The 27,665-nt window shown below is 49.1% G+C and overlaps 1 protein-coding gene across 1 annotated transcript in view; it reads right to left on the bottom strand.

Annotated features, from left to right (window-relative positions):
- Positions 1-1,175: 1,175 nt before the first annotated feature.
- Positions 1,176-27,665, bottom strand: part of trim62.1 (tripartite motif containing 62, tandem duplicate 1) — an 80,549-nt gene continuing 54,059 nt past the window's right edge. The window contains exons 3-5 of the mRNA XM_048561850.2: positions 11,134-11,390; positions 3,471-3,586; positions 1,176-1,808 (exon numbers count right to left, since the gene is read on the bottom strand). Of these exons, the coding sequence (XP_048417807.1) occupies positions 1,258-1,808; positions 3,471-3,586; positions 11,134-11,390 (924 nt within the window). The 3' untranslated portion in view covers positions 1,176-1,257. The remainder of the gene's footprint in view (positions 1,809-3,470; positions 3,587-11,133; positions 11,391-27,665) is intronic.

The raw sequence follows: 27,665 nt of genomic DNA, 5'->3' as shown, positions 1-27,665 counted from the left end.
GGAGAGTAAAGAAGATAGGTGGAGAGAGTGTAGGTGGGGAGGTAGGGAGGGGATAGGTCAGTCCAGGGAAGACGGACAGGTCAAGGAGGTGGGATGAGGTTAGTAGGTAGATGGGGGTGCGGCTTGGGGTGGGAGGAAGGGATGGGTGAGAGGAAGAACAGGTTAGGGAGGCAGAGACAGGTTGGACTGGTTTTGGGATGCAGTGGGTGGGGGGGAAGAGCTGGGCTGGTTGCGTGGTGCAGTGGGGGGAGGGGACGAACTGGGCTGGTTTAGGGATGCAGTAGGGGAAGGGGAGATTTTGAAACTGGTGAAGTCCACATTGATACCATATGGCTGCAGGGTTCCCAGGCGGAATATGAGTTGCTGTTCCTGCAACCTTCGGGTGGCATCATTGTGGCACTGCAGGAGGCCCATGATGGACATGTCATCTAGAGAATGGGAGGGGGAGTGGAAATGGTTTGCGACTGGGAGGTGCAGTTGTTTGTTGCGAACTGAGCGGAGGTGTTCTGCAAAGCTGCGAACTGAGCGGAGGTGTTTGCAGAACACCTCCGCTCAGTTCGCAACAAACAACTGCACCTCCCAGTCGCAAACCATTTCCACTCCCCCTCCCATTCTCTAGATGACATGTCCATCATGGGCCTCCTACAGTGCCACAATGATGCCACCCGAAGGTTGCAGGAACAGCAACTCATATTCCGCCTGGGAACCCTGCAGCCCAATGGTATCAACGTGGACTTCACCAGTTTCAAAATCTCCCCTTCCCCTACTGCATCCCTAAACCAGCCCAGTTCGTCCCCTTCCCCCACTGCACCACACAACCAGCCCAGCTCTTCCCCTCCACCCACTGCATCCCAAAACCAGTCCAACCTGTCTCTGCCTCCCTAACCGGTTCTTCCTCTCACCCATCCCTTCCTCCCACCCCAAGCCGCACCCCCAGCTACCTACTAACCTCATCCCACCTCCTTGACCTGTCCGTCTTCCCTGGACTGACCTATCCCCTCCCTACCTCCCCACCTACACTCTCTCCACCTATCTTCTTTACTCTCCATCTTCGGTCCGCCTCCCCCTCTCTCCCTATTTATTCCAGAACCCTCACCCCATCCCCCTCTCTGATGAAGGGTCTAGGCCCGAAACGTCAGCTTTTGTGCTCCTGAGATGCTGCTTGGCCTGCTGTGTTCATCCAGCCTCACATTTTATTATCTTGGAATTCTCCAGCATCTGCAGTTCCCATTATCTCCGCTGGCATTTTTGTTTTGTTCAGATGCGGACGGTGTTGATTCGCAGTGGCTGAACGTTTTTCCCATTGGCGTGACTCTGCCCCGGGCTAAAGTAAGGGAAAAACTTCCCGGTGAATTTCTCCCGGAAAGTGTAAAGCCAAGACATGTCATCAGCATTGTAGAAGGTCAGGAGGCCTTTGTCGTAGTCAAAATAGACGCCGACTTTCTCCAGCTTGGACTTGACGTTCAGCCGGGTCCAGGGCTCGGTGCAGGCGCTGTACTGGTTCCCATCATGCATCACGATGCAATAGAAGCCTCTGGAAGGTTGGATCTGGATGCTCCCTTTCCGGTTAACGGACTCGAGCGCCACGCCAATCATCCACTGCGTTTTCTCGGACACCATCACCTCCCAGTAGTGGGCGCCGCTATCGAAGCCGTCTGAACCCAGCACCGACACCTCGACGTCGAAGCGCTTGGGTGAGTCTTGCAATGGCTGCGGGTGGAGGTTCCCGTACGCCACGATGGTGCAGTCGTCGGACAGGATGAGGCGCTGGTGGGCCGTTATGGGATCCAGCGTCAGGGCCGCCGGCACTGCAAACAGGAGGGATTAAAACCATCAACATCCTTGCCAAGTGCAAAATCACTGGGTTCTGACTCGTCTTATGCCCCTCGCCGGGTACATGCCCATCTCCGCTGTTTACCGCCCTCTCTTCAAACAACGGAAAGACGCTTGTATTTGCGTAGCGCCGTCTGCAGCAGCCCCCCCCCCCCCCCCGGTTTTCTTCTCAGTCAATTAAGTATGTTCCCTTGCTGTGATGTAGGAAGCACAGCAACCAACTCAAGCATAGCAAGCTCCCACACACAGCAGTGTGCTGACGAACAGATCCTCTTGAAAAGGATGCTAGCCCCGAGGTACAGTTTGATCAGGACGATCTCCCCTCTCCTATTTAAAATAAGTGATGTCCGATTCTTTACGTTCATAAGGGCCTCAGTTTAACATCTCACCTGAAAACCAGCCCATCTGTGCTGCACTCCCTTCATACTGCAGTAGAGAATTAGCTATGATCATGCGCCCAGAATAAGGATTTTGACCTAGAGATTTCCTGTTTCAAAGGTGGGAATACTGCTTTTGAATTATGGCTGACAATTTGGTATTTTGACGGCAATTCAGTTCTACAGCCAATCGCATCCCTCCTCTGACCACTATCCACTTGTTAAGCATGTAAACCGTTACAAGGATGTGATAACACTATCAGATGGTTACAGCACAGTAGCAGGCCTGTAGCTCATAGTGTCTGTTTTAGCTCTTCAAAGGAACAATTTGCTCAATTCCAATCCCGCACCTTCTCCCCATAAACCTACACATTCTTCATTTTCAGATTATGATCCCATTCCCTTTCGAATGCCTGTTTTAACTGTCTCCACTGCACCCTCTATCCACTCATGTCACTATTTCTTCTTTCGCCAATTGCCTTAAATCTGTGTCTATTTGTTCCCAAACCTCTCACCAACGGAAACAGTTATCCCCTTTTCTGGTTCTATCCATACAGTTCTGCCCTGCTGTCCCTCTTGCAACTATCAAACATCTTCACAAAACTGATGTTGTTGACCATTCCTCTCTTAAGTCTAAGATTTGGTGGTTAACTGCCTCCACTTTTCCCTGCAAAACATTGCAAGAGGTTTTTGCAGCAGTCAAAGCACTGGAATTACAATGGGTCTGTAGTTGTCTGGGGAATACTATTTGAGGTTGATGGTGGCTAGTGTCTGTGGGTGTTTGTAGCTATTGGGGGTTGGGTGTTGAGGTTCCTTAGCGTGGAGGTTTGCAAAAGTAAATGCATGGTGGAATTTAGCTTGTGTAAATATCTACTAAAATAAAACAAAACCTCTCAAAGGCCCAATTGTGAAAAGGTGCTGCCCTACAGACCAGCAAAGTCTTTGGTTCAATCCTGAGTTTAGGCTAAATTTGCAGACCTCAACCACTGGCTGGCCAAAGCATTTTTCCTCTCTGTCCTGAGTGAAACAGCGCTGCCACATTCCACATCATGGCTTACCCTTGCAAACAGTCACATGGAACTAGACTGTCAGTACCTAGTCCACTCCATCCCACGATAGAGTTTAGCATTTTTCAGGAATGAGAAAGCAAAGAGATATCACCCAGAGTTCCTCAGATTGTCATGTACATTTCAGGAATAGCTATGGCAGGGAGGAGACCATCCTCAGACCTGGTTAAACTTCACTTTGTTGGTAACTCACCTGGTTGAATGTCCTGAAACAAGGATTTCCAGATGGTGTACTGCAGGGGGCCCATGTACTTGGAGGTTGGAAAGTCCTCATAAGTTAAATTGGTCTCATGGATCTTTCCCTTTAACCTAGAAGAGAAAAATCATTTTAGACAAAAAATGAACACCAAGTACAAAACTGGACCAAACCTGGCATAATCCAACAGATAGTGAAGAACTGCTTCTTAGTCTTACTGTATTCTATATCCAGAAAAGTATGAAGAGGCCTTGTAGGCTATATATTGCTCAGACGTCAACAATTCCCTTGTTTATAACCGGACATGTTCATGCTACTGCAGAATTCATTAAATGCTAGTTTTGACCAAAGTGTTGTGAAGATGTGATAGTGGCTCCTTTGTTGAGATCTCAGAATTGTTAGTCTCTGCACTTAGGAAGCGAACCACTTGTGTGACATTGAGTGAAATAATCTTTGATGAAGAAGGGGAGGAAAGGCAAACCTTTTAAACGACAGAGGTAGATGAGGTCACCTCAGATTTTGGTTCACGTGCATCAGAATAAACTCTCACCTTGTGCCTAATGGATGTTAACGGGATTGTTGAGGACGGAGTGAAAAATTGCCTCAATATAATCTAACCAGTGGTTGCACAATTACAGTACTAACTTCAGGACATGCAATCTGATAAAGCAGTAGATAAAACTGAGGTACCATTGACTATGTGAAAAGAAAAGTCCTGTCAACACTCACTGAGTTAGAACTCCCTCATTTTTGAGAAGTGTGGAGTGCCAGTCCTGTTAAGTCAACCCTATTGAACCACTAGTATAGTGCATATGCAAAGCAGAAAATAATAAAACAACCAGATTTCACACCTCACACTGCAAGGGAATGGCACTAGCACAAGCACTGATCTCCACCTCTAACCAGACAGTAGTGTCTGAAAACCAGGATTGCAGCAGTATGGCAAGAGCTGTGTGCAGTTGCTGGAGTCTCCTGTTGTGCCCCTCAACTCCCCCCCCCCCCCCCCACCACTCCCCACCTCAAATCTCATTGGAGTATGAACTGTAGGCTATAACCAGTCATTTTTAGACACCCGTGTTTCATTTACCAGTAATTTGAATTACATGATGCGACACACAGCAGCAGAGTGGGACGGGGTCTGCTAGATTATTGAATGAAATGACTTTGAACTTCAAGGAGTAGATCACACTGAAAACCAATGAGGGCTGACAGGTTGCAAAAAGCACCAAGTGGGAGCTGGTAGGAATTGAAACAATAAAAGGAGGCACCAGAATGTCTTCATCAAAAACTTGGGTACAGGTCTCAGTGACAAATCTCAGGAGGTGTTCATAGAATCCCTACAGTGCAGATGGGGACACTTGGCCCATCAAGTCTGTGCCAACCCTCTGAAGATCATCCCACACCCTATTCTCAGAATCCCACAGTTACCATGGTTGGTCCAGATAACCTGCATATCCCCAGAGCAATTTAGCATGGTCAATCCCCCTAACCTGGACCGTGGGAGGAAACTGGAACACCTGGCAGAAAACCATTCAGACAAAGTGCAAACTCCACACATAAAGTCACCTGAAGCTGGGTCCCTCATGCTGTAAGGTAACCATTGTGCCACCATGCCGCTCCTAAAACATTGCACTGGACTAGGTGGGCTACAGGGGTGAAAGTAACCTTAGGAAGTGAGGACACAATGGTTTGTTAAAAATCAAAGTCCATGTATCAGTGTGGGTTAAAATACTTCAATTCTAATCAGATAAATGTAAACACATGAGGATGCACAATGTTTTCAAGGCAAAATTCAATATTTCCAGGTATCGTTTATTTGGACACTGAGAAATGTACCAGCAATTTTGCAACTGGAACTTCTGGATTCCTGCTTTCCAACTTTCATGGAATTAAACATTTTCTCCCATCTCAGGTACAGGTGAAGAAATAATGTGCAAACTGACAATTCAACTCACAAAGTTATTATCATTTTTGCACTTCACTGTTAGGTTTTGAGCTTTTTGTAAGCTCTAGTCAGCTTTTGCCTGATTTCTGAGTAGGCGTATGTTGTATGTAGAAGAGAGTTCATTTTAAGGATTGCATGTGCTCTGTGTATACACTATTAGGACTCTGCCTGACAGTTAGCCTGACATGGGTGTGCAAACTGTACACATAGAAACTGGTTGGTTTGCTGTCATTGCTGTTTCATTACTTGTAATTTTTTTTATGTTAAAAAAAAACCAACACAAGGAATAAATCAACCACCGATAAGCTATTGATTATTTGACCATAAACATTTACATGAACAGATGAACAGCCATGGAAAATATCGTGTTAATGAGGCCTTTCCTGCTTCAACAGTAAACAAGAAAGTTAATCAACATGTGAAACATATGGTCAACAGTATTAAATTGTGTTAATGTGACAGCCAACCCATTTGTTGCATTTTTGGACACAGCTTGTTGTCAAGAGGCCTACTTAGTTCACTTGAGAAAAGCAAGTGATTAGGGTAAGTGCTAGATTAATAACAAATGAGGAAAGGCCAAAGATATCTTGTCAGAATGTCCTCAAAATTCCTTATTTTAAATTGGGGCCACAGCAAACCTTCTAACACAACGTAAAGGCTTAAACAGCCTTCAGAGCAATTATTTCTAGAGTCAGGTATGTCCAGTACAGAAAAGCAATCCATTTAGATTTGCTTAGCAATTGGGAACTGAGGTCTACACACAGGATTAACAACCAAAAAACTAAAGGTCTCCAAAAGGTATGGATCACTTTAGAAGGCCAATTCAGAGTCACATTAAAACTCTCTTCACCGACAGGAATTTATGTTGTGTAGAGAACATTTACAGAATGCAAAGACCACTTTGTAAGCAGATCCAGTGAAAAGGCTGCATGATGAGATTTTTTAGATGGCTTGCGAGAAAACATAATTGTTGAATTAGTGGGCACATCCACCCCCACGCAAGCTTTCCAGAATGACTTCCTACACAAGTGGAAGACTTAGCATGAAAAAGAGCTGCTGAGGGATGGAAGTAAATACGAAGCAATCCTTGCACGTCAATAAAACTCAAAGTCTCAAGTACAAATTCATCAACTGACACAATCGTTGGAACACCTAATCATATCAAGACATATGGAAGGTGAGGCCTTCTGCATGCATTAATATAATGCCCACCTCTCAATTGATTTTGTAAGGCATGTTCTAGAAAAGGCCCATTGGCAGAGGCACTGCTCTAGGGTAAAGAATGATGCAGCTATTAAGAGTCATGCATGACTCAAATAAACAATGCACAAGGATACCTCTAAACTACAATAAAGACAATCTAGTATCCAAACAGGTGTATACATAAAGTGATTGACAAATCAGAACCTGACAATATATGCTATAAACCAAAGAGTTGTGAACATTGCTTTCACACTGGCAATTTGGACTACTCTGTTCACAGGTAAAGGGACAATTGACAAGTGGGAGACTTTTAAAAGTGAGATAACAAGAGTTCAGAGGATTTATGCTCCTGTTAGAATGAAGGGTAAGGCTGGTAAGATTAGAGAACAATGGATGATTAAAGATATTGAGGAATAAGAAAGAGGCATATGCTGGGTATAGACAACTGGGATCAAGTGAATCTTTTGAAGAATATAAGGGGTCTAGAGGCATTGTTAGGAGGAAAATCAGGAGGGCTAAAAGGGGGATATGAGATAGCCTTGGCAAATAAGGGTAAGATAATCCAAAGAGATTCTACAAATACATAAAGAGCAACTAGGGAGACAGCTGGGCCCCTTAAAGATCAATGCGGAGGTCTATGTGTGGACCCATAGGAAATGTGAAAGATACTAAATGAATATTTGCATCAGTATTTACTGTGCAGAAAGACATGGAGGCCAGGAAACTTGGGGAAATAAATATTAACATCTTGAAAGTAGTCCACATTACAGAAGAGGAAGTGCTGGAGGTCTTACTAAAAAATAAAGTTGGATAAATAAGTGTATCCCAGGATGTGGTGGAAAGTTTGGGAGGAAATTGTGGGGCCCTAACAGAGATGTTTGTATCATCTACAGTCATGGGTGAATTGTCGGAGGACCAGGGCAGTGTGGGGGGGGGGGGGGGGGGGGGCGTGGTGGTGGTGCAGTGTAGTGAGGCTACTTTTATGCCATTTTTCATGAAAGGCTGCAAAGACAAGCCTGGGAAATACAGACTGATGACTCTGACATTTAATGGTGAGTAAGTTGTTAGAGAAGTTTCTCAAGAGATAGGATTTACATGCATTTAGAGAGACAAGGACTGATTAGAGATTGTCAGCACAGGACATTGTGTCTCACAAACTTGATTGAGTGTTTTGAGGAAGTCACTAAAATGATTGAGGAGGGCAGAGGGCTTTTTTCATATCTTTCTGTACGCTGGCAAATTTTTCATTGAATTGATTATTCTGAGTTTGAAGTTCATTCTGCTTCTGTTCTTTCTTCCTACTCTTAATTCATTTTTTTTAGGTGAATGGAGATTTTCCCTAAAGAGTTCAACTCAGTGATTGTTCTTATATTTGGATTTGGTAAAGCAACTAGGGGAGATAGTTGGGCCCTTTTAAAGATCAATGAGATATTTGGTAAAGCCTTTGACAAGGTTCTGCATGATAGACTAATTAGTAAGGTTAGAGCGCATGGGGTTCAGGGAGATACAAAATTTGCTTGATGGTAGGAGACAGAAGGTAATATGGAAGGTTGTTTTTCGGACAGAAGGTCTGTGACCAGCCATGTTCTGCAGGCATCAGTGCTAGGTTCGCTGTTGTTTGTCATTTATATAAATAATTTGGTGCGAATTTGGGAGACATGGCTGGTAAGTTTGCAGATTACACCAAAATTGAAGGTAATCTAACATTACAAAGGGATCTTGATCAATTGGACCAGTGGACTGAGCAGTGGCAGATGGAGTTTAATTGGGATAAATGCAAGATAATGAATTTATTGCATCAAATAAGGACAGGACTTCTACTGTTAATGGTCAGGCCCTGAGTAATGTCATGGAACAGAGAGACCTTGGGGTCCTTGTACATAGTACTTTAAAACTTCAAAACATCAGAGAGACATAACAGAAACTGCAGCACACTCCCTAAGAAATACCTGCACATCTAAATATAACAGATGAAGGAAACACTTCACTGTCTTCTGAATTACTGGAGATAAAATCGTAGCCCTCTGCTGTGGAGAGAAAAGTGAAAGTCAAGAAGAAATGGCTGAAAAATCAGCTCAAGCTAAATCCAAATGTAAGAACAGTCACTGAGTGAGCTCTTTAAGGATAGCCTCCATTCAGCTCAAAAAAAATGAATTAAGAGAAGGAAGAAAGAACAGAAGCAGAATGAACTTCAAGCTCAGTACAATCAATTCAATGAACAAGTTACCAGCTTACAGGAAGGTATGTAAAAAAAAACTCGCACACAAAAACACAGGCTCAGCAGGAGGAACTACAAGCACATCAGCTTGAGCTCACAGCAATGCTAGAGAAAATAACACGCCTTCAAAAAACAGGTGGAGATGCACAGCACACACAACAATGAGTTGCAAATCTCTCGAGCCATGCCTTTCAGAAATAAACTCCAGCAATAATGTTCTAGGGAAAGAATTCAAACAGCACACTGAGAAAACTGAACAACCACTGACGCAGCAAGTGGAAGAGACCCAGGCTTCAAACAAACAAAATCTGGGGAGGCTGGATGGTTATTTGAGCATGTTATGAAAACCGGACCAACAGAAGGCTCTGACAGAAATTAGAAAAGTCCATGGAATAAAACCAGAGCTTCAAACTGAGCTACTATGACCAAACAGTAAATACCAGGAAGATTTGATCTATTTGGAATTTGATCCATTAGTGCTAACATGGGAGAAAACTTGACAGCAATGGACCAGGATAAGTAAATTCTGGGTCAGTAACTGCTGCCTATGAAAGAAAACTTTGACAGTGCAAATAGAAATGACAAGCAGTAGCAATGATGACTGGAAATCAATGGGACTGCCAAGCAAAGTCACTATTATGAGGTCTTGACAGATTGGCAAATTAACTATTCATTGGAGACACATTAGGCTTGCTTGTATTTGTAAATAGTTAAAGTTTCACTGGGAAAGAAGGATATCTTGTGTATGTACCTTGTCCTTAAAAGAATTTACCATTAAAATCTGTGTGTGGTGTGTGTTATGCAATGTTGCGACTCTGCCTGGCAGTTAGTCTGCTGGTGATCTGCACACTACACATACACAAATCAAATGGTTTGCTGCTCCAACTTTCACAGCTTGTAATGTGTTTCAAGTAAACCATTGCACAGAGTTCATGAACCCCAGATGAGTGATGGATTTTAGGAGCATTACATTAAACATAATAGTGTACAAGAAGGTTTACTCAGTCTCTAAGGTTAAAGAATCCATACAGTGTGGAAACAGGCCATTTGATCCATCAAGTCTACACTGTACTCGTGGCACAGTAATGATATCACTGGACTAGTAATCACAAGGCACAAGCTAATGCCCTGAAAGCAAGGGTTTAAATCCCACTTTGCCATTTAGAATTTAAATTTAATTCTTAACCCATACATATTGCTTGCCTTAATAATGACCATGAGAGCTACGATTGGTTATTGCACAACATGGCTCTATAGTACCCTATTAGAAAGGGAGTCTGCCATCCTTGCCAGAATTGGCCTAGATGTGACTCAATGTGCTCTACTCTTAACAGTTCAAGGGCTATTTAAGATGAGCAACAAATACTGCACTTGAAAATTATAGTCACGTCCCATGGCAGAAATTTCTATTAAAATGAAATGATTGTTCTTATATTCACTCCATGGATGGGGTTATTTTTGCCTTTCATTTGAATACTGATCAGTGGAATTAGGAAGGCAGTGCACAATAAATGATGTTCCACGCAGCAGTGCAATGCAGCCTCCTTGGCAATGGCCCTAAAGCAAGAAATTGGTTGGAAATGGGTCAGTACTAAGTGTTTTAAATGCTTGCCTTCATTGCTCAGATCTTTGAGTATAGGAGTTAGGACGTTGGTGAGGCCTCCTCTGGAATACTGTCTACATTCTAGTCTCCCTTTTATAGCAAGGATATTATTAAGCTGGAGAGAGTTCAAAACGGATTTCCCAGGATGTTGCCAGGAATTAAGGGATGAGTTATAAGATGAGGCTGGATGGGCTGAGACATGTTTCATTGGAGGTTGAGAGGTGACCTTATCGAAGTTTATAAAATCATGATGGGTACAGATAAGGTGAATGGCATATGTCTTTTTCCTAGGGTGGGGATTTCAAAACTAGGAAGCATATTTTAAAGTGAGAGGGAAAGATTTTAAAAAGACGTGAGGAGCAATTTCTTTTTAGCACAGAGAGTGGTTCATGTGTGGAATGAACTTCCAGAGGAAGTGGTGGATACAAATACAGTTATAAAGTTTGAAAGACATGTAGATCCGTACATGAATCGGAAATGTTTGTAAGGTTATGGGCCAAGTGCAGGCAGGTGGGACTAGCTTAGTTTGGAATTATGGACTGGTTGGATCAAAGGGTCTGTTTCCATGCTGTATAAGTCAATGACTTTGAAAATACAATGGAAATGTAAGACACAGCAGGACTTGCAAATCCTTTACTGGTCCACATTAACTCAAATATACCACATAATGAATGGTTACTGTATACTCTACCTCTCCAAAGTTGTGTTGATTCCTTCTAAGAAGATTAGCTTGTCTGCTTCAACAAGCTTCTCCTGCAGGATCTGCATCCCTTCCTGCACCTCACGCAATTGGTGGCTGTATCTCTGGATCTTCTGTTCAATGTCATTCAGGGTACGAGCTGTGTCAGTCTCCAGCTCTTCCAGCATTGACTTCTGTTTCTCCTTCAAGAAACGGTGCAGGCGGTCAAAGGCTTCTGCAATGGTTGCTCGAAGACTCTTCGCAGAAGACTGAACAAAATAGAAGCAAACAGAAGACAAATCTAAACCAAGGAAACATCAACTACTCTTCCCAATCTCAAAACCAGAATCTATCAGTTATCTCATACTGCCATCATTTGACTGATACTTTGGGGAACAGTCTAACAATTATATCCGTTGGCTTTTTTAAAAAATTAATTCCTAGGATATAGAGTGTCACTGGCTAGGTCAGCATTTTATTCACCAGCTGTAATTGGGCAAAAGCAGTTAAGAATCAACCACATTGCTGTGGTCTGTGGTCACATAGTGACCAGACCACTAAAGGTCAACAGGATATTAGTGAACTCCCAGATGTGTTTGTAACAACAGACAACAGTCACCATTAGGCCCGTTCTTTAATCTAAATTTTTCACTCTTGAATTCAAATTCACCCTCTGCTATGATGGGTTTCAAACCCGTGCCCTAGAAATTAGCCAGGGGTTCTGGATTACTCATCCAATGACATTACCATAACTTCGTGTCATCCCAAAATTCTATTTCTTGAAAGTACCTATCTATACAATTTCCTTGTAAGATCCTTTTCATTTCCTCCACTTTCACCACCACTTGTAAGCAGTGAGCTCCTAATCACTCATTGCATTAACAAGTTTTCCCTCACACATTCATGGTCTTCTTGCCTAAAGCCCTGTGTCCCCATAACTCTTGTGCCATCGCCATATAGGAGCAGTTTTACTTTATCTACCTTACCTAAACTTGTCAGAATCTTGTACACTTATCAAATTTCCCCAACACCTCCCTTGTGTCAAGAATAATATCTGTCATTTATGCTGTGACATATTCATTAAAACTGTTCAACTATTGCACAGTTGGAGAAGACACTGACAATTGTCAATCTGATGAAGACAGAACCAGAGTCCGATTCCTTCCTTTCACAGATGGCAATCTGAACAGTTAAGATGCTGCCAAGCAGAACCCATTATCTGTTCCAATGGGATTGTGTGAGAAATAAAATAACAGACTAATTTCCTATAGTTTCCTTGCAACCAGTTTCAGGAGGCACCTGCAACAGCTTTGTGGCAGTCAAGCAAAGAAACCAACTTCCTGGGGATACCCATGGTGAAGATATTTCACAGCCATGTGCACATGCGCACACATACACAGACACACACACACACACACACACACACACACAGATGTACAGTGACTCTCAAGGTGTTAAACTGACAGCACAATGTGGAGGAATCCAAACTGCTGTTCCAAGTCACTGACCACTCACAGAGACTTGCCCCAACAAGAAGTAGACAGCAGTTACACAAAAAAGCACATAGCTCCTTTTCCCTTTTGGCTCATGTACAAGCCAGATATCCTGGCTCGTCCAACTATGTGTGAGTCACAGACATCTGGAACTCCCACCTTTAATCTCTGGTTTGTGCTAAGTCAACCGATTTCAGTTGAAGCTATTGGAACACTATAGTAAGCTTCCATTCACCTATACTAGGAAGTAAAGGGCCAGTAGTGGAAAATCACCCAGGTATCCTGCTTCTGGTTGCTATGCAGTGATCCCCGACTGGATGGTAGGTTTTGCAGTCTTTGGTTAAAGATATACAAGGATTCATTTGCAATTCACATGCTGTGACTGGCCATTAGGAAAAGGTAGCACTAGTTACTTATCAAACTACATTTGGGAAGATAATAAATTGGAAGGCCAGGAAGACACAAAAAAAGTCAAACTTTAGAATAAAAAGCCTGTTCCCAGAACTCCACCATTCTTTGTGTGGAATCTGTACATGCTATTCCAGACTATTCAAATTATTTAAAATCCAACTCAACCTCCGCAGACTGATGCTTCGTGTTATGCACTAGGTGGCAGTATCACAGACTCTACATGGTCACTTTTTTCCATTTTCTCTGGTCTTTCTCGTGAAGGCACTGAATCAGAATATGACTGTAGGCCGTTTAAGTTGATTATAACTGATTGTACCTCATCTCCTGTTACCAACATTTGCCAATGAAAACTTACTTAATGAAAATCTATCAAATCATGTTGCGATCCATAAATATTAGTCATCCTGCCCAACTGCATTCTTCATGTACAAGGTTAATTGTTTATTGTAGACAGGAATTTTTGACAGAATGAGCAGGTTGTCTTAAAGGTTGGGCAGGCTAGGCATATATCCACTGGGAGTTTAGAAGGTTAGACAGAGTGACTTCTTTGAAATATTTAAGATCTTGAGTGATCTTGGCAGGGTGGATGCAGAGAAGAGCCTCTTCGTATAATCCCTGCACTGTGGCAACAAACCATTCGGCCCAACAAATTCACACCGACCCTCTGAAAAGCAACCCACCCAGTCCCATCCCCCTTACCCTACATTACCTTTGGCTCATGCACCAAACCTACACATCACTGGACATTATGGGCAATTTAGCATGGCCATCTGTCTAACCTGTGCATCTTTAGACTCTTGGAAGAAGCCGGAGCGCCCGGTGGAAACTGATGCAGACATGGGGACGACGTGCAAACTCCACACAGATAGTCACCTGAGGCTGGAATTGGACTTGGGTCCCTGGCATTGTGAGGCAGCAGTGCTGCCTTTTTAATGGAGAATCTAGAACTACAGGCCACTATTTTAAAATAAGGGATCACCCAGATGACAGAGAGATGAGAAGAATTCCCTTCTGTCAGAGGGTCGAGAATCTTTAGAACTGTCTTCCTGAAAAGGCAGTGGAAGTTTAACATTATTAAGGCAATTCTTACTGCCCTCTGGTGCAGAGCAGAGGAGTGATAGTGGAGAAGGGCTTGAGAGGAGAGGAGCAGCTTTAGGCTGTAATGCTACTCTACCACATTTGGATACCCGACAGCGGACCTCTGTTCTTTATGCCTAGGCTCAGACAAACAATTGGGAGCTACCATTTGGAAACCAGAGTCTTTAGATTGTCAGTCATTGCAGGGTCACCCTCTTCAGAAAAGCAGTAAAGATTATTTGCATGGAGGTGATTTGTAATAACATTATCAGTAAGCAAAGGCCATCAGGAGTAGGTGGGAACCTGGAATAATTAGATCAGCTATGATCCTGTTGAATGGTACAACTGGCTCAAGGGACCAAGTGGCCTATTCTTGTTCCTAATCAATGCATTCATATGACCACACAGAGACACAGAAGGATGCCACACAGAGGAGGTCATAAAAATAAGGATGTTAAATTTCAGCTATACAGGGCCTTGATGAGATCATTTATTGAATGGGGTGTACAGTTTTGATTTCTGGATGTGAGTTTGCTCGCTGAGCTGGAAGGTTCATTTTCAGCCGTTTCGTCACCATACAAGGTAACATCATCAGTGAGCCTCCGACGAAGCGCTGGTGTTATGTCCCACTTTCTATTTATCTGGTTAGGTTTCCTTGGGATGGTGATATCATTTCCTGCATTGGTGATGTCATTTCCTGTTCTTTTTCTCAGGGGATGGGAGATTGGCTCCAAAATTGGCTACCATCCCCTGAGAACAAGAACAGGAAATGACATCACCAATGCAGGAAACGACATCACCAACCCAAGGAAACCTAACCAGATAAATAGAAAGTGGGACATAACACCAGCGCTTTGTCGGAGGCTCACTGATGATGTTACCTAGAATGGTGATGAAACATCTGGGAACAAACCTTACAGCTCAGTGAACCAGCTTACATCTCGAACACAATAAAGACCCACTCTCTTGTGGACTGAGAGGACGAGAGTGCAGTCTTGGAGGTGAAAGGAGGACGTCAGGTTGGCTGTGCACCCTTGCGACCAGTGGATCTTAATGCTGGCTTCGGCCTAACGCTGGTTCAGGGGAGCAGCCAACCTGCAACGATGGCTGCGGCAAGTGCTCGTGCCCCAGGTCAGGGGGTCCGGAACACCATCCGTGTTTCCGTAAAGAAGGTGGATGAAGGTGCACCTGTGGACCGCACCTTCTTCGTGAAGAGGGTCCTGTTGGACTGTTGTGGGTTCGCTGCTGCGGACATTTACTGCCTGCAGGATTTCCCCGGAGGGGGTTTTTACGATGTGACCTTCCGGAGTGCCAAGCTTTGCGAGCGCTTCCTGGAGGTTTTCAAGGAGAAGGGAGGTGAGGGCCCCCTCTCTGTATTGACCGCTGTCCCACTGTTTGTGATGCCAGCACAGAGGAGCCGTATGGTGACTGTACACATGTACAACCCACATGTGCCAGCAGTTGATGTCCTGACCTTCCTCGGAAGGTATGTGAAGGTGGAAGGGGACCTAACTGACATGGTGGACCCCTTTGGCATCTGGACGAGTAAGAGGCAGGTCAAGGTGACGCTGAGGATGGGCGCAGACGGGAATGTCGCACACCCACCGTCCAGCTTCGCGATCGGCGGGAGCAGGGGCTACCTGACCTATGCAGGGCAACCTAAAGTCTGCCATGCCTGTGGTAGGTCAGGTCACATGGCGGCCGACTGCAAAGTCACCATCTGCAGGAACTGCAGGGAGGAGGGACACCTTGCAAAGGATTGCCCACGAGAGAGAAACTGCAACCTTTGCGGGGAAGCGGGCCACTTCTATAGGGCATGCCCGCGGCGGGGTACCACCTACGCCCAGGTCGCCGGCAGGGGAAATGCGGGGCCAGCCCCCCCGGAGGAGAGGAAGGCACCAGGGCCCAGCAAGGACCCCACTAATGTGCAGGAGGGCCAGGCCGTGCAGGAGGGCCCAGCCCTGCAGGATGGGCCCGAGGCCAGCAAAGCACCTCTGCAGGCTCCAATCCCCCCCGACAACCCGGAGCCAATGGAGGCGGCGACAGGCGACCCAGGGGAGTGGACTACAGTCCGGAAAGCGAGGAGGAAGGTGCGTCGACGGGCCCAGGAACCGCAACAATCAGGAGGGAAGAGACAGCTACAGGGGGGCTATAAGAGCTCCTCTGACGAGGAGGATTCGGAGAGGGCCCACCCGAAGCAGAAGTTAAAGGTCTCGAGGGGGAAGGAAAGCAGCACCCCACTTCCAGGTGACGGGAGGCGTCCTGAGGCTCACTCCGACACCCAGTCAAGTGCCGCTGGAGCACTGGAGGGCCCCCCGGAACTTCCAGGCGGGAAGGAGGAAACAGCACGTCCCCAGCCTGATCCGGAGCCGGACCCTCCTGCCTCCGCACCCCTGACGGGGGGATGCCACCCGGAAGGCAGCACAGACGGTTTCCTGAGCCCAGAGAGCGTCCAGCAGTTAGCCCGGGCAATGGGCATGAAGGGACAGATGGAGGGGCTGGACCTTGGACTTGGGGAGGGTACTGCGGTCACTGCCCACAATGGGGGTACGAATTGCGAGCATTAATGTGCGCAGCGTCAAGTCAACCGCGAGATGTGTGTCCACGTTGGCCTACCTGACCACCATCAAGGCGGACCTCCTGTTTCTGCAGGAGTGCGGGATACCGCACCTCGGCAGGTACGGGAAATGGTCCGGCGCCTGGACCTGTGGGCCTTCGATCTGGTCGGGGGGTAACGACTGTCGCTCCTCGGGCCTGGCTATTCTGCTGCGGGGGCACAACTTCACCATCTCTCAAGTTCAGGAGGTGGTGGGGGGGCGCCTCCTAGTGGCTGACATCACCTACAGGAACGCTCCCCTGAGGCTGATCAACGTGTACGCCCCAGTGGTACGGAGTGAGCGGTTGGACGTCCTGCAGCGGCTTCCACCCCTGCTGGCTACGTCCAGGCCGGTCATCCTAGGCGGAGACTTCAACTGCATCATTGATGCAGATGGAAGATCCGGCGTGGGGACAGCGGGTGGGGGGAGTCAACTGGACGTCACGTCCAGATTCCTGATGGGCACGGTGAAGGACGCCAAGCTGCTCGACGTCTTCAGCACCCCTGCAGACGGAGCGCAGCAGAGGTACACCTGGTCGCGGCCAGACGGGTCTATCCGCTCAAGGATAGACTTCCTGTTTGTGTCACGGACGTTCTCGGTCAGATCCACTGGTGTCGAGCCGGTGTTCTTCTCTGACCACTGCCTCCTGTTGGCCGACTGTCACTTACAGGACGACCAGCCGGCCGGCAAGGGGACGTGGAAGCTCAACACGACTCTGTTGACCCCAGAGAATGTCGAGGAGCTTAAGAGGGAGTACACCGGTTGGAGAACCGTGAAACCCCTCTTTGAGTCTCCAGGCGACTGGTGGGAGACGGTGAAGGAGAACATCAAGAGGTTCTTTGTCCTCAAGGGTGTTCAGAAGGCAAGAGAGAGGCGGGGAAAGCCGTCGCGACTCCAGAAAAGGGTGCAGAACCTGCTCCTTCTGCAGTTGATGGGGGTCGATGTCACGGAGGACCTCCGCGAGGTGAGGGGCCAGCAAGCCTCGCTCTTCGCCGCGGAGGCCTCCAGGATAATCTTCCGGTCCAGGGTCCGCTCTGTGGAGCAGGACGAGACGTGCTCGCGTTTCTTCTTTCAGAAGGTGCACAAAGAGAGCTCTGTGCTTAGCCGGCTGAAGGAGGACGACGGCTCGGTGACGTCGTCTCGGCCCGACGTTTTGAGGATCAGCAGATCCTTCTATGCCGGACTGTACGACACGAAGCCCACGGACAGCACGGCCTGCGAGTCGTTCCTGTCGTCTATCACGGAGGTCTTAGACGACGGCACGAGGGAGTGGCTGGACCGGCCGATATCCCTGGACGAGCTGACCAGAGCCCTCATGTCCTTGCAGAGGAATAGGACTCCCGGAAGCGATGGCTTACCAGTCGAGCTGTATTCTGCTCTGTGGGGCCTGGTCGGCCAGGACCTGCTGGAGGTGTACGATAGTGCACTTCGGGCAGGGGAAATGTGCAAGTCCATGAGGAAGGGCATCATCACCCTCATTTACAAGAGGAAGGGGGAGAGGGAAGAAATTAAGAATTGGCGTCCCATTTCACTTTTGAACGTGGACTACAAAATCCTGGCCAAGGTCATTGCCAACCGGGTCAGGTCTGTCCTGGAGTCGGTGATTCACCCTGACCAAACCTGTGCTGTGCCGGGCAGGAAGATCGCTGAGAGCCTCGCGCTCATCAGGGATACGATCGCCTACGTACAGGACAGGCGGGTGGACACCTGCCTCGTCAGCCTGGACCAGGAGAAGGCCTTCGACAGGGTCTCTCATGCTTACATGAGGGACGTCCTCTCCAAATTGGGGTTCGGGGAGGGCATCTGCAATTGGATCCGGCTGCTCTACGCCAACATCGTTAGCGCAGTCTCGATCAATGGGTGGGAATCAGACAGTTTTCCTGTTAGATCTGGAGTCAGGCAGGGCTGCCCGCTCTCTCCTGCCTTGTTCGTGTGCTGTGTGGAGCCCTTCGCCGCCTCCATCAGGAAGGACGTGAGCCTGAAGGGCGTGACTATCCCAGGCAGTGGAGGCCTTCAGGTCAAGACCTCCCTGTACATGGATGATGTCGCCGTCTTCTGCACCGATCGTCGGTCGGTGAGTAGGCTGTTGGACATCTGCGGCCAGTTTGAACTGGCCTCGGGTGCCAAAGTCAATAGGGGTAAGAGCGAGGTCATGTTCTTCGGGAACTGGGACGACCGCTCCTTCATCCCCTTCACCGTCAGGACAGACTACCTGAAGGTGCTGGGTGTTTGGTTTGGTGGAGCTGGGGCATGCACTAAGACTTGGGAGGAGCGTATCTCCAAATTTAAGCAGAAGCTGGGCAGGTGGACGCTCCGGTCCCTCTCCATCGCGGGTAAGAACCTGGTTGTCAGGTGCGAGGGGCTTTCGGTACTGTTGTATGTGGCGCAGGCCTGGCCTATTACCTGGACCTGCGCCGCTGCGGTCACCCGGGCCATCTTCCACTTCATTTGGGGGTCGAGGATGGACCGGGTCCGCAGAGATACCATGTACAAAGACCTGGGAAATGGGGGAAAGGGCGTACCGAACGCCACCCTCACCCTGACGGCTACCTTTGTGTGTGGCTGCATCAAGCTGTGCGTAGATCCTCAGTACGCAAACACCAAGTGTCACTACTTACTGAGGTTCTACCTGTCCCCGGTGTTGCGAAGGATGGGCCTGGCCTCGTTGCCGCGGAACGCTCCGAGTAGTTGGACCGTTCCGTACCACCTGTCCTTCGTGGAGAAATTTTTGAAAGGAAACACCTTTGACCACAAGGCCGTCAGGCAGTGGTCAGCACGTAGTATCCTCAGGACCCTTCGGGAAAAGGAGAGGGTGGATCCCGTCGTGTGGTTCCCCATGCAGACTGCCAAAGTCGTTTGGCAGAATGCCTCATCGCCAGAACTTTCAAACAAGCACAAGGACATTGCTTGGCTGGCGGTGAGAGGGGCTCTGCCAGTGAGATCCTTTATGCATGCCCGGAATCTCTGCACCACCGCACGCTGCCCTCGAGGTGGCTGCGGGGGGGACGAGACTGTCGATCACCTCCTTCTGGAGTGTGCCTATGCGCAGGAGGTCTGGAGGGGGATGCAGTGGTATTTGTCGAGGTTCGTCCCGAGCAGCTCCGTGACGCGGGACTCCGTGCTCTACGGGCTGTTTCCGGGGACGCACACCGAGACCAACATCAACTGCGCCTGGAGGACCATCAATGCGGTGAAAGACGCTCTTTGGTCTGCCCGCAACTTGCTGGTCTGCCAGCTGAAAGAACTGACCCCGACCGAGTGTTGCAGACTGGCGCACTCCAAGGTCCAGGGCTACGTGCTGAGGGACGCGCTAAAGCTTGGGGCAGCCGCCGCCAAGGCGCGGTGGGGAAAGACCACCGTATGAGCCCCCTCGTCCAGAAAAGGGAAAAGAATCCTATCTGGTAACTGGGCCCAGCTGGCGCCTTCCCCAACTGGTCAGGGGGCAAACTGGGACTGTGCGGGGTGACGACTGCCGGGGCAGTTTCTTTGCTTGGTTTCTTTTTTCTCTGTTTTGTTTTTTTTTTCCCTTTAGTTGGTGTACGTACCCCCAGGTAACCCGGAGTGGCTTGCATGACTGGGTAGGTGTATAAATGTTTTATTTTTTTGTACATTCTATGAATAAAGTATATTTTTTCAAATAAAAAAAAAAAAAAAAAAAAGGTGATGAAACATCTGGGAACAAATCTTCAAGCTCAGTGAACCAGCTAACGTCCGGAACAAAATAAAGACCCACTCTCTTGTGGACCGAGAGGAGGAGAGTGCTGTCTTGGAGGTGAAAGGAGGACGTCAGGTTGGCTGTGCACCCTTGCGACCAGTGGATCTTAATGCTGGCTTCGGCCTAACGCTGGTTCAGAGGAGCAGCCAACCTGCAACGATAGCTGCGGCAAGTGCTCGTGCCCCAGGTCAGGGGGTCTGGAACACCATCCGTGTTTCTGTAAAGAAGGTGGATGAAGGTGCACCTGTGGACCGCACCTTCTTCGTGAAGAGGGTCCTGTTGGACTGTTGTGGGTTCACTGCTGTGGACATTTACTGCCTGCAGGATTTCCCCGGAGGAGGTTTTTACGACGTGACCTTCAGGAGTGCCAAGCTTTGCGAGCGCTTCCTGGAGGTTTTCAAGGAGAAAGGAGGTGAGGGCCCCCTCTCTGTATTGACCGCTGTCCCGCTGTTTGTGATGCCAGCACAGAGGAGCCGTATGGTGACTGTACATATGTACAACCCGCATGTGCCAGCAGTTGATGTCCTGACCTTCCTCGGAAGGTATGTGAAGGTGGAAGGGGACCTAACTGACATCATGGACCCATTTGGCATCTGGACGAGTAAGAGGCAGGTCAAGGTGACACTGAGGATTGGCGCGGACGGGAATGTCGTACACCCACCGTCCAGCTTCGCGATCGGCGGGAGCAGGGGCTACCTGACCTATGCAGGGCAACCTAAAGTCTGCCATGCCTGTGGTAGGTCAGGTCACATGGCGGCCGACTGCAAAGTCACCATCTGCAGGGAGGAGGGACACCTTGCAAAGGATTGCCCACGAGAGAGAAGCTACAACCTTTGCGGGGAAGCGGGCCACTTCTATAGGGCATGCCCGCGGCGGGGTACCACCTACGCCCAGGTCGCCGGCAGGGGAAATGCGGGGCCAGCCCCCCCGGAGGAGGGGAAGGCACCAGGGCCCAGCAAGGACCCCACTAATGTGCAGGAGGGCCAGGCCGTGCAGGAGGGCCCAGCCCTGCAGGATGGGCCCGAGGCCAGCAAAGCACCCCTGCAGGCTCCGATCCCCCCCCGACAACGCGGAGCCAATGGAGGCGGCGACAGGCGACCCAGGGGAGTGGACTACAGTCCGGAAAGCGAGGAGGAAGGTGCGTCGACGGGCCCAGGAACCGCAACAATCAGGAGGGAAGAGGCAGCTACAGGGGGGCTATAAGAGCTCCTCTGACGAGGAGGATTCGGAGAGGGCCCACCCGAAGCAGAAGTTAAAGGTCTCGAGGGGGAAGGAAAGCAGCACCCCGCTTCCAGGTGACGGGAGGCGTCCTGAGGCTCACTCCGACACCCAGTCAAGTGCCGCTGGAGCACTGGAGGGCCCCCCGGAACTTCCAGGCGGGAAGGAGGAAACAGCACGTCCCCAGCCTGATCCGGAGCCGGACCCTCCTGCCTCCGCACCCCTGGCGGGGGGATGCCACCCGGAAGGCAGCACAGACGGTTTCCTGAGCCCAGAGAGCGTCCAGCAGTTAGCGCGGGCAATGGGCATGAAGGGACAGATGGAGGGGCTGGACCTTGGACTTGGGGAGGGTACTGCGGTCACTGCCCACAATGGGGGTACGAATTGCGAGCATTAATGTGCGCAGCGTCAAGTCAACCGCGAGATGTGTGTCCACGTTGGCCTACCTGACCACCATCAAGGCGGACCTCCTGTTTCTGCAGGAGTGCGGGATACCGCACCTCGGCAGGTACGGGAAATGGTCCGGCGCCTGGACCTGTGGGCCTTCGATCTGGTCGGGGGGTAACGACTGTCGCTCCTCGGGCCTGGCTATTCTGCTGCGGGGGCACAACTTCACCATCTCTCAAGTTCAGGAGGTGGTGGGGGGGGGGGGCCTCCTAGTGGCTGACATCACCTACAGGAATGCTCCCCTGAGGCTGATCAACGTGTACGCCCCAGCAGTACGGAGTGAGCGGTTGGACGTCCTGCAGCGGCTTCCACCCCTGCTGGCTACGTCCAGGCCGGTCATCCTAGGCGGAGACTTCAACTGCATCATTGATGCAGGTGGAAGATCCGGCGTGGGGACAGCGGGTGGGGGGATTCAACTGGACGTCACGTCCAGATTCCTGATGGGCACGGTGAAGGACGCCAAGCTGCTCGACGTCTTCAGCACCCCTGCAGACGGAGCGCAGCAGAGGTACACCTGGTCGCGGCCAGACGGGTCTATCCGCTCAAGGATAGACTTCCTGTTTGTGTCACGGACGTTCTCGGTCAGATCCACTGGTGTCGAGCCGGTGTTCTTCTCTGACCACTGCCTCCTGTTGGCCGACTGTCACTTACAGGACGACCAGCCGGCCGGCAAGGGGACGTGGAAGCTCAACACGACTCTGTTGACCCCAGAGAACGTCGAGGAGCTTAAGAGGGAGTACACCGGTTGGAGAACCGTGAAACCCCTCTTTGAGTCTCCAGGCGACTGGTGGGAGACGGTGAAGGAGAACATCAAGAGGTTCTTTGTCCTCAAGGGTGTTCGGAAGGCGAGAGAGAGGCGGGGAAAGCTGTCGCGACTCCAGAAAAGGGTGCAGAACCTGCTCCTTCTGCAGTTGATGGGGGTCGATGTCACGGAGGACCTCCGAGGTGAGGGGCCAGCAAGCCTCGCTCTTCGCCGCGGAGGCCTCCAGGATAATCTTCCGGTCCAGGGTCCGCTCTGTGGAGCAGGACGAGACGTGCTCGCGTTTCTTCTTTCAGAAGGTGCACAAAGAGAGCTCTGTGCTTAGCCGGCTGAAGGAGGATGACGGCTCGGTGACGTCGTCTCGGCCCGACGTTTTGAGGATCAGCAGATCCTTCTATGCCGGACTGTCCGACACGAAGCCCACAGACAGCACGGCCTCCAAGTCGTTCCTGTCGTCTATCACGGAGGTCTTAGACGACGGCACGAGGGAGTGGCTGGACCGGCCGATAACCCTGGACGAGCTGGCCAGAGCCCTCAAGTCCTTGGAGAGGAATAGGACTCCCGGAAGCGACGGCTTACCGGTCGAGCTGTATTCTGCTCTGTGGAGCCTGGTCAGCCAGGACCTGCTGGAGGTGTATGATAGTGCGCTTCGGGCAGGGGAAAAGTGCAAGTCCATGAGGAAGGGCATCATCACCCTCATTTACAAGAGGAAGGGGGAGAGGGAAGAAATTAAGAATTGGCGTCCCATTTCACTTTTGAACGTGGACTACAAAATCCTGGCCAAGGTCATAGCCAACCGGGTCAGGTCTGTCCTGGAGTCAGTAATTCACCCTGACCAAACCTGTGCTGTGCCGGGCAGGAAGATCGCTGAGAGCCTCGCGCTCATCAGGGATACGATCGCCTACGTACAGGACAGGCGGGTGGACACCTGCCTCGTCAGCCTGGACCAGAAGAAGGCCTTCGACAGGGTCTCTCATGCTTACACAAGGGACGTCCCCTCCAAATTGGGGTTCGGGGAGGGCATCCGCAATTGGATCCGGCTGCTCTACGCGAACATCGTTAGCGCAGTCTCGATCAACGGATGGGAATCAGACAGTTTTCCTGTTAGATCTGGAGTCAGGCAGGGCTGCCCGCACTCTCCTGCCTTGTTCGTGTGCTGTGTGGAACCCTTCGCCGCCTCCATCAGGAAGGACGTGAGCCTGAAGGGCATGACTATCCCAGGCAGCGGAGGCCTTCAGGTCAAGACCTCCCTGTACATGGACGATGTCGCCGTCTTCTGCACCGATCGTCGGTCGGTGAGTAGACTATTGGACATCTGCGGCCAGTTTGAACTGGCCTCGGGTGCCAAAGTCAATAGGGGTAAGAGCGAGGTCATGTTCTTCGGGAACTGGGATGACCGCTCCTTCATCCCCTTCACTGTCAGGACAGACTACCTGAAGGTGCTGGGTGTTTGGTTTGGTGGAGCTGGGGCGTGCACTAAAACTTGGGAGGAGCGTATCACCAAATTGAAGCAGAAGCTGGGCAGGTGGACGTTCCGTTCCCTCTCCATCGCGGGTAAGAACCTGGTTGTCAGGTGCGAGGGGCTTTTGGTACTGTTGTATGTGGCGCAGGCCTGGCCTATTCCCTGGACCTGCGCCGCTGCAGTCACCCGGGTCATCTTCCATTTCATTTGGGGGTCGTGGATGGACCGGGTCCGCAGGGACACCATGTACAAAGACCTGGAAAATGGGGGAATGGGCGTACCGAACGCCACCCTCGCCGTGACGGCTACCTTTGTGTGCGGCTGCATCAAGCTGTGCGTAGATCCTCAGTACGCAAACACCAAGTGTCACTTCTTACTGAGGTTCTACCTGTCCCCGGTGTTGCGAAGGACGGGCCTGGCATCGTTGCCGCAGAACGCTCCGAGTAGTTGGACCGTTCCGTACCACCTGTCCTTCGTGGAGAAATTTTTGAAAGGAAACACCTTTGACCACAAGCCGTCAGGCAGTGGTCAGCACGTAGTATCCTCGAGACCCTTCAGGAAAAGGAGAGGGTGGATCCCGTCTTGTGGTTCCCCACGCAGACGGCCAAAGTCGTTTGGCAGAATGCCTCATGGCCAGAACTTTCAAACAAGCACAAGGACATTGCTTGGCTGGCGGTGAGAGGGGTTCTGCCAGTGAGATCTTTTATGCATGCCCGGAATCTCTGCACAACCGCACGCTGCCCTCGAGCTGGCTGCAGGGGGGACGAGACTGTCAGTCACCTCCTTCTGGAGTGTGCCTATGCGCAGGAGGTCTGGAGGGGAATGCAGTGGTATTTGTCGAGGTTCGTCCCGAGCAGCTCCGTGACGCGGGACTCCGTGCTCTACGGGCTGTTTCCCGGGACGCACACCGAGATCAACAGCAACTGCGCCTGGAGGACCATCAATGCGGTGAAAGACGCTCTTTGGTCTGCCCGCAACTTGCTGGTCTGCCAGCTGAAAGAACTGACCCCAACCGAGTGTTGCAGAATGGCACACTCCAAGGTCCAGGACTATGTGCTGAGGGACGCGCTAAAGCTTGGGGCAGCCACCGCCAAGGCACAGTAGGGAAAGACCACCGTATGAAACCCCTCGTCCAGAATAGTAAAAAGGGCCCTATCTGGTAACTGGGCCCAGCTGGCGCCTTCCCCAACTGGTCAGGGGGCGACGGGGACTGTGCGGGGTGACGACTGCCGGGGTATTTCCTTTGCTTTGTTTTTTTTTCTTCTTTTTGTTTTCCTTTCCTTTAGTCGGTGTACGTACCCCCGGATAACCCAGAGCGGCTTGCATGACTGGGTAGGTGTATAAATATGTTTTATTTTTTGTACATCTTATGAATAAAGTATATTTTTTCAAATTAAAAAAAAGAAAAAAAGTGACGAAACATCTGAAAACTAACCTTCCAGCTCAGTGAGCAAACTCACATCCAGAATCTCAACCTGAGCTACAAATCTCCTCAAAACTCGCTAGTTTTGATTTCCTCAGTAAAGGAAGAATGCAAATGTATCTTACGTGGTTCAGAGGGTGTTTATTAGATTAATACTTGGAATGGGTGGGTTTTCTTATGGGTTGAACAAACTGGACTGGTTTTCACTAGAGTTTAGAAGAATGAGGATGACTTGTTTGAAGTTTATAGGTTCCTAATATCTTGATAAAATAGATTTGTGAATGATTTTTCAACTTATGCGTGAGTCTAGCGCCAGGACTACTGTTATAAAATGAGGGATCGCCATTTCAAGTTGGAGATGAGGAGAATTTTTTTTCTCTCAATGGGCTGTGTAACTTTGAAACTCTCTGCCTCATAAGGTGGTGGAAACAGCCTCCTTGAATTTATTTGGGACAGATGCATAGCTTTTTGTTAGACGAACAAATAAAAGATTGTTAAGCATTGATAGGAATGTGGAATTTGAAACACAAACGAATCAGTCATCATCTTACTGAACGCCAGAGAAGGCGCAAGGGAACAAATGGCTTATTTCCACTTATTTCCATTCCTCTTTTGTGTGCTCATTCAGCCCGTCATGATCAAACTAGCATTCAACAGCAATTCAGCCAGTCCCATTCCTCGCCTTTTCTCCTGCAACTTTTTTTTCTCTCTTCAGATGATTGTTCAGTTCATTTTGAAAGCCACAGCCTAACCAGCCTGCACCTCCATCTCAAACCAGGCCTTCTTTTTCCTAACTTCTTACTGCCCTCTGGTGCAGAGCAGAGGACTGATAGTGGAGAAGGGCTTGAGAGGAGAGGAGCAGCTTTAAGCTGTAATGCTACTCTACCATATTTGGATACCCAACAGCAGACCTCTGTTCTTTATGCCTAGGCTCAGACAAACAATTGGGAGCTCCCATTTGGAAACCAGAGTCTTTAGGTTGCCAATCATTGCAGGGTCACCCTCTTCAGAAAAGCAGTAAAGATTATTTGCATGGAGATGATTTGTATGCAACATGTACAGTCTCTGTAAAACAGTATAGTCCTCACCACAAATACATACCTGCAGCATTCTGAATTGTAGCTAATGAACAGTGAAGAAACTGACCTGGCCCAAAGCAGGAGAATAGAGTATTATAGAAGAGATATAGATTATTAAAACACTGGCTTACATAATCACTGTTTCACAAGAAGAACTTAATCTCCGAATAACTTTCTCCCCCAGTCTTCTCCAGAAGTCTCCTGCTCATTTTAGACCATAAGACATAGGAGTGGAAGTGAGGCCATTTGGCCCATCAGGTCCACTCCGCCATTTAATCATGGCTGATGGGCATTTCAACTCCATTTACCCACACTCTCCCTGTAGCCCTTAATTCCTTGCAAGATCAAGAAATTATCAATCTCTGCCTTGAAGATATTTAACGTCCCGGCCTCCACTGCGGTCCTTAGCAATGAATTCCACAGGCCCACCACTCTCTGGCTAATGAAATGTTTCCTCTTTTCCATTCTAAATTTACCCCCTCTAATTCTAAGGCTGTGCCCATGGGTCCTAGTCTCCCCACCTAACGGAAACAACCTCCCAGCATCCACCCTTTCTAAGCCATGCATTATCTTGTATGTTTCTATTAGATCTCCCCTCAACCTTCTAAACTCTAATAAATACAATCCCAGGATCCTCAAACGTTCATCCTATGTTAGGCCTACCATTCCAGGGGTCATCCATGTGAATCTCTGCTGGACATGCTCCAGTGCCAGTACGTCCTTCCTGAGTATGGGGCCCAAAATTTGACAGAGTATTCTAGATGGGGCCTAACTAGTGCTTTATTAAGTCTCAAAAGCACATTGCTGCTTTTAATTCCAACCCTCTTGAGGTAAGTGACAACATTACATTTGCTTTCTTAAT

Source organism: Stegostoma tigrinum, chromosome 28 (assembly GCF_030684315.1).
Source record: "Stegostoma tigrinum isolate sSteTig4 chromosome 28, sSteTig4.hap1, whole genome shotgun sequence".
Taxonomy (NCBI): Eukaryota; Metazoa; Chordata; class Chondrichthyes; order Orectolobiformes; family Stegostomatidae; genus Stegostoma; species Stegostoma tigrinum.
Note: the sequence above shows the minus strand (reverse complement) of the source record. Positions and strands in the feature narration are given on the sequence as shown.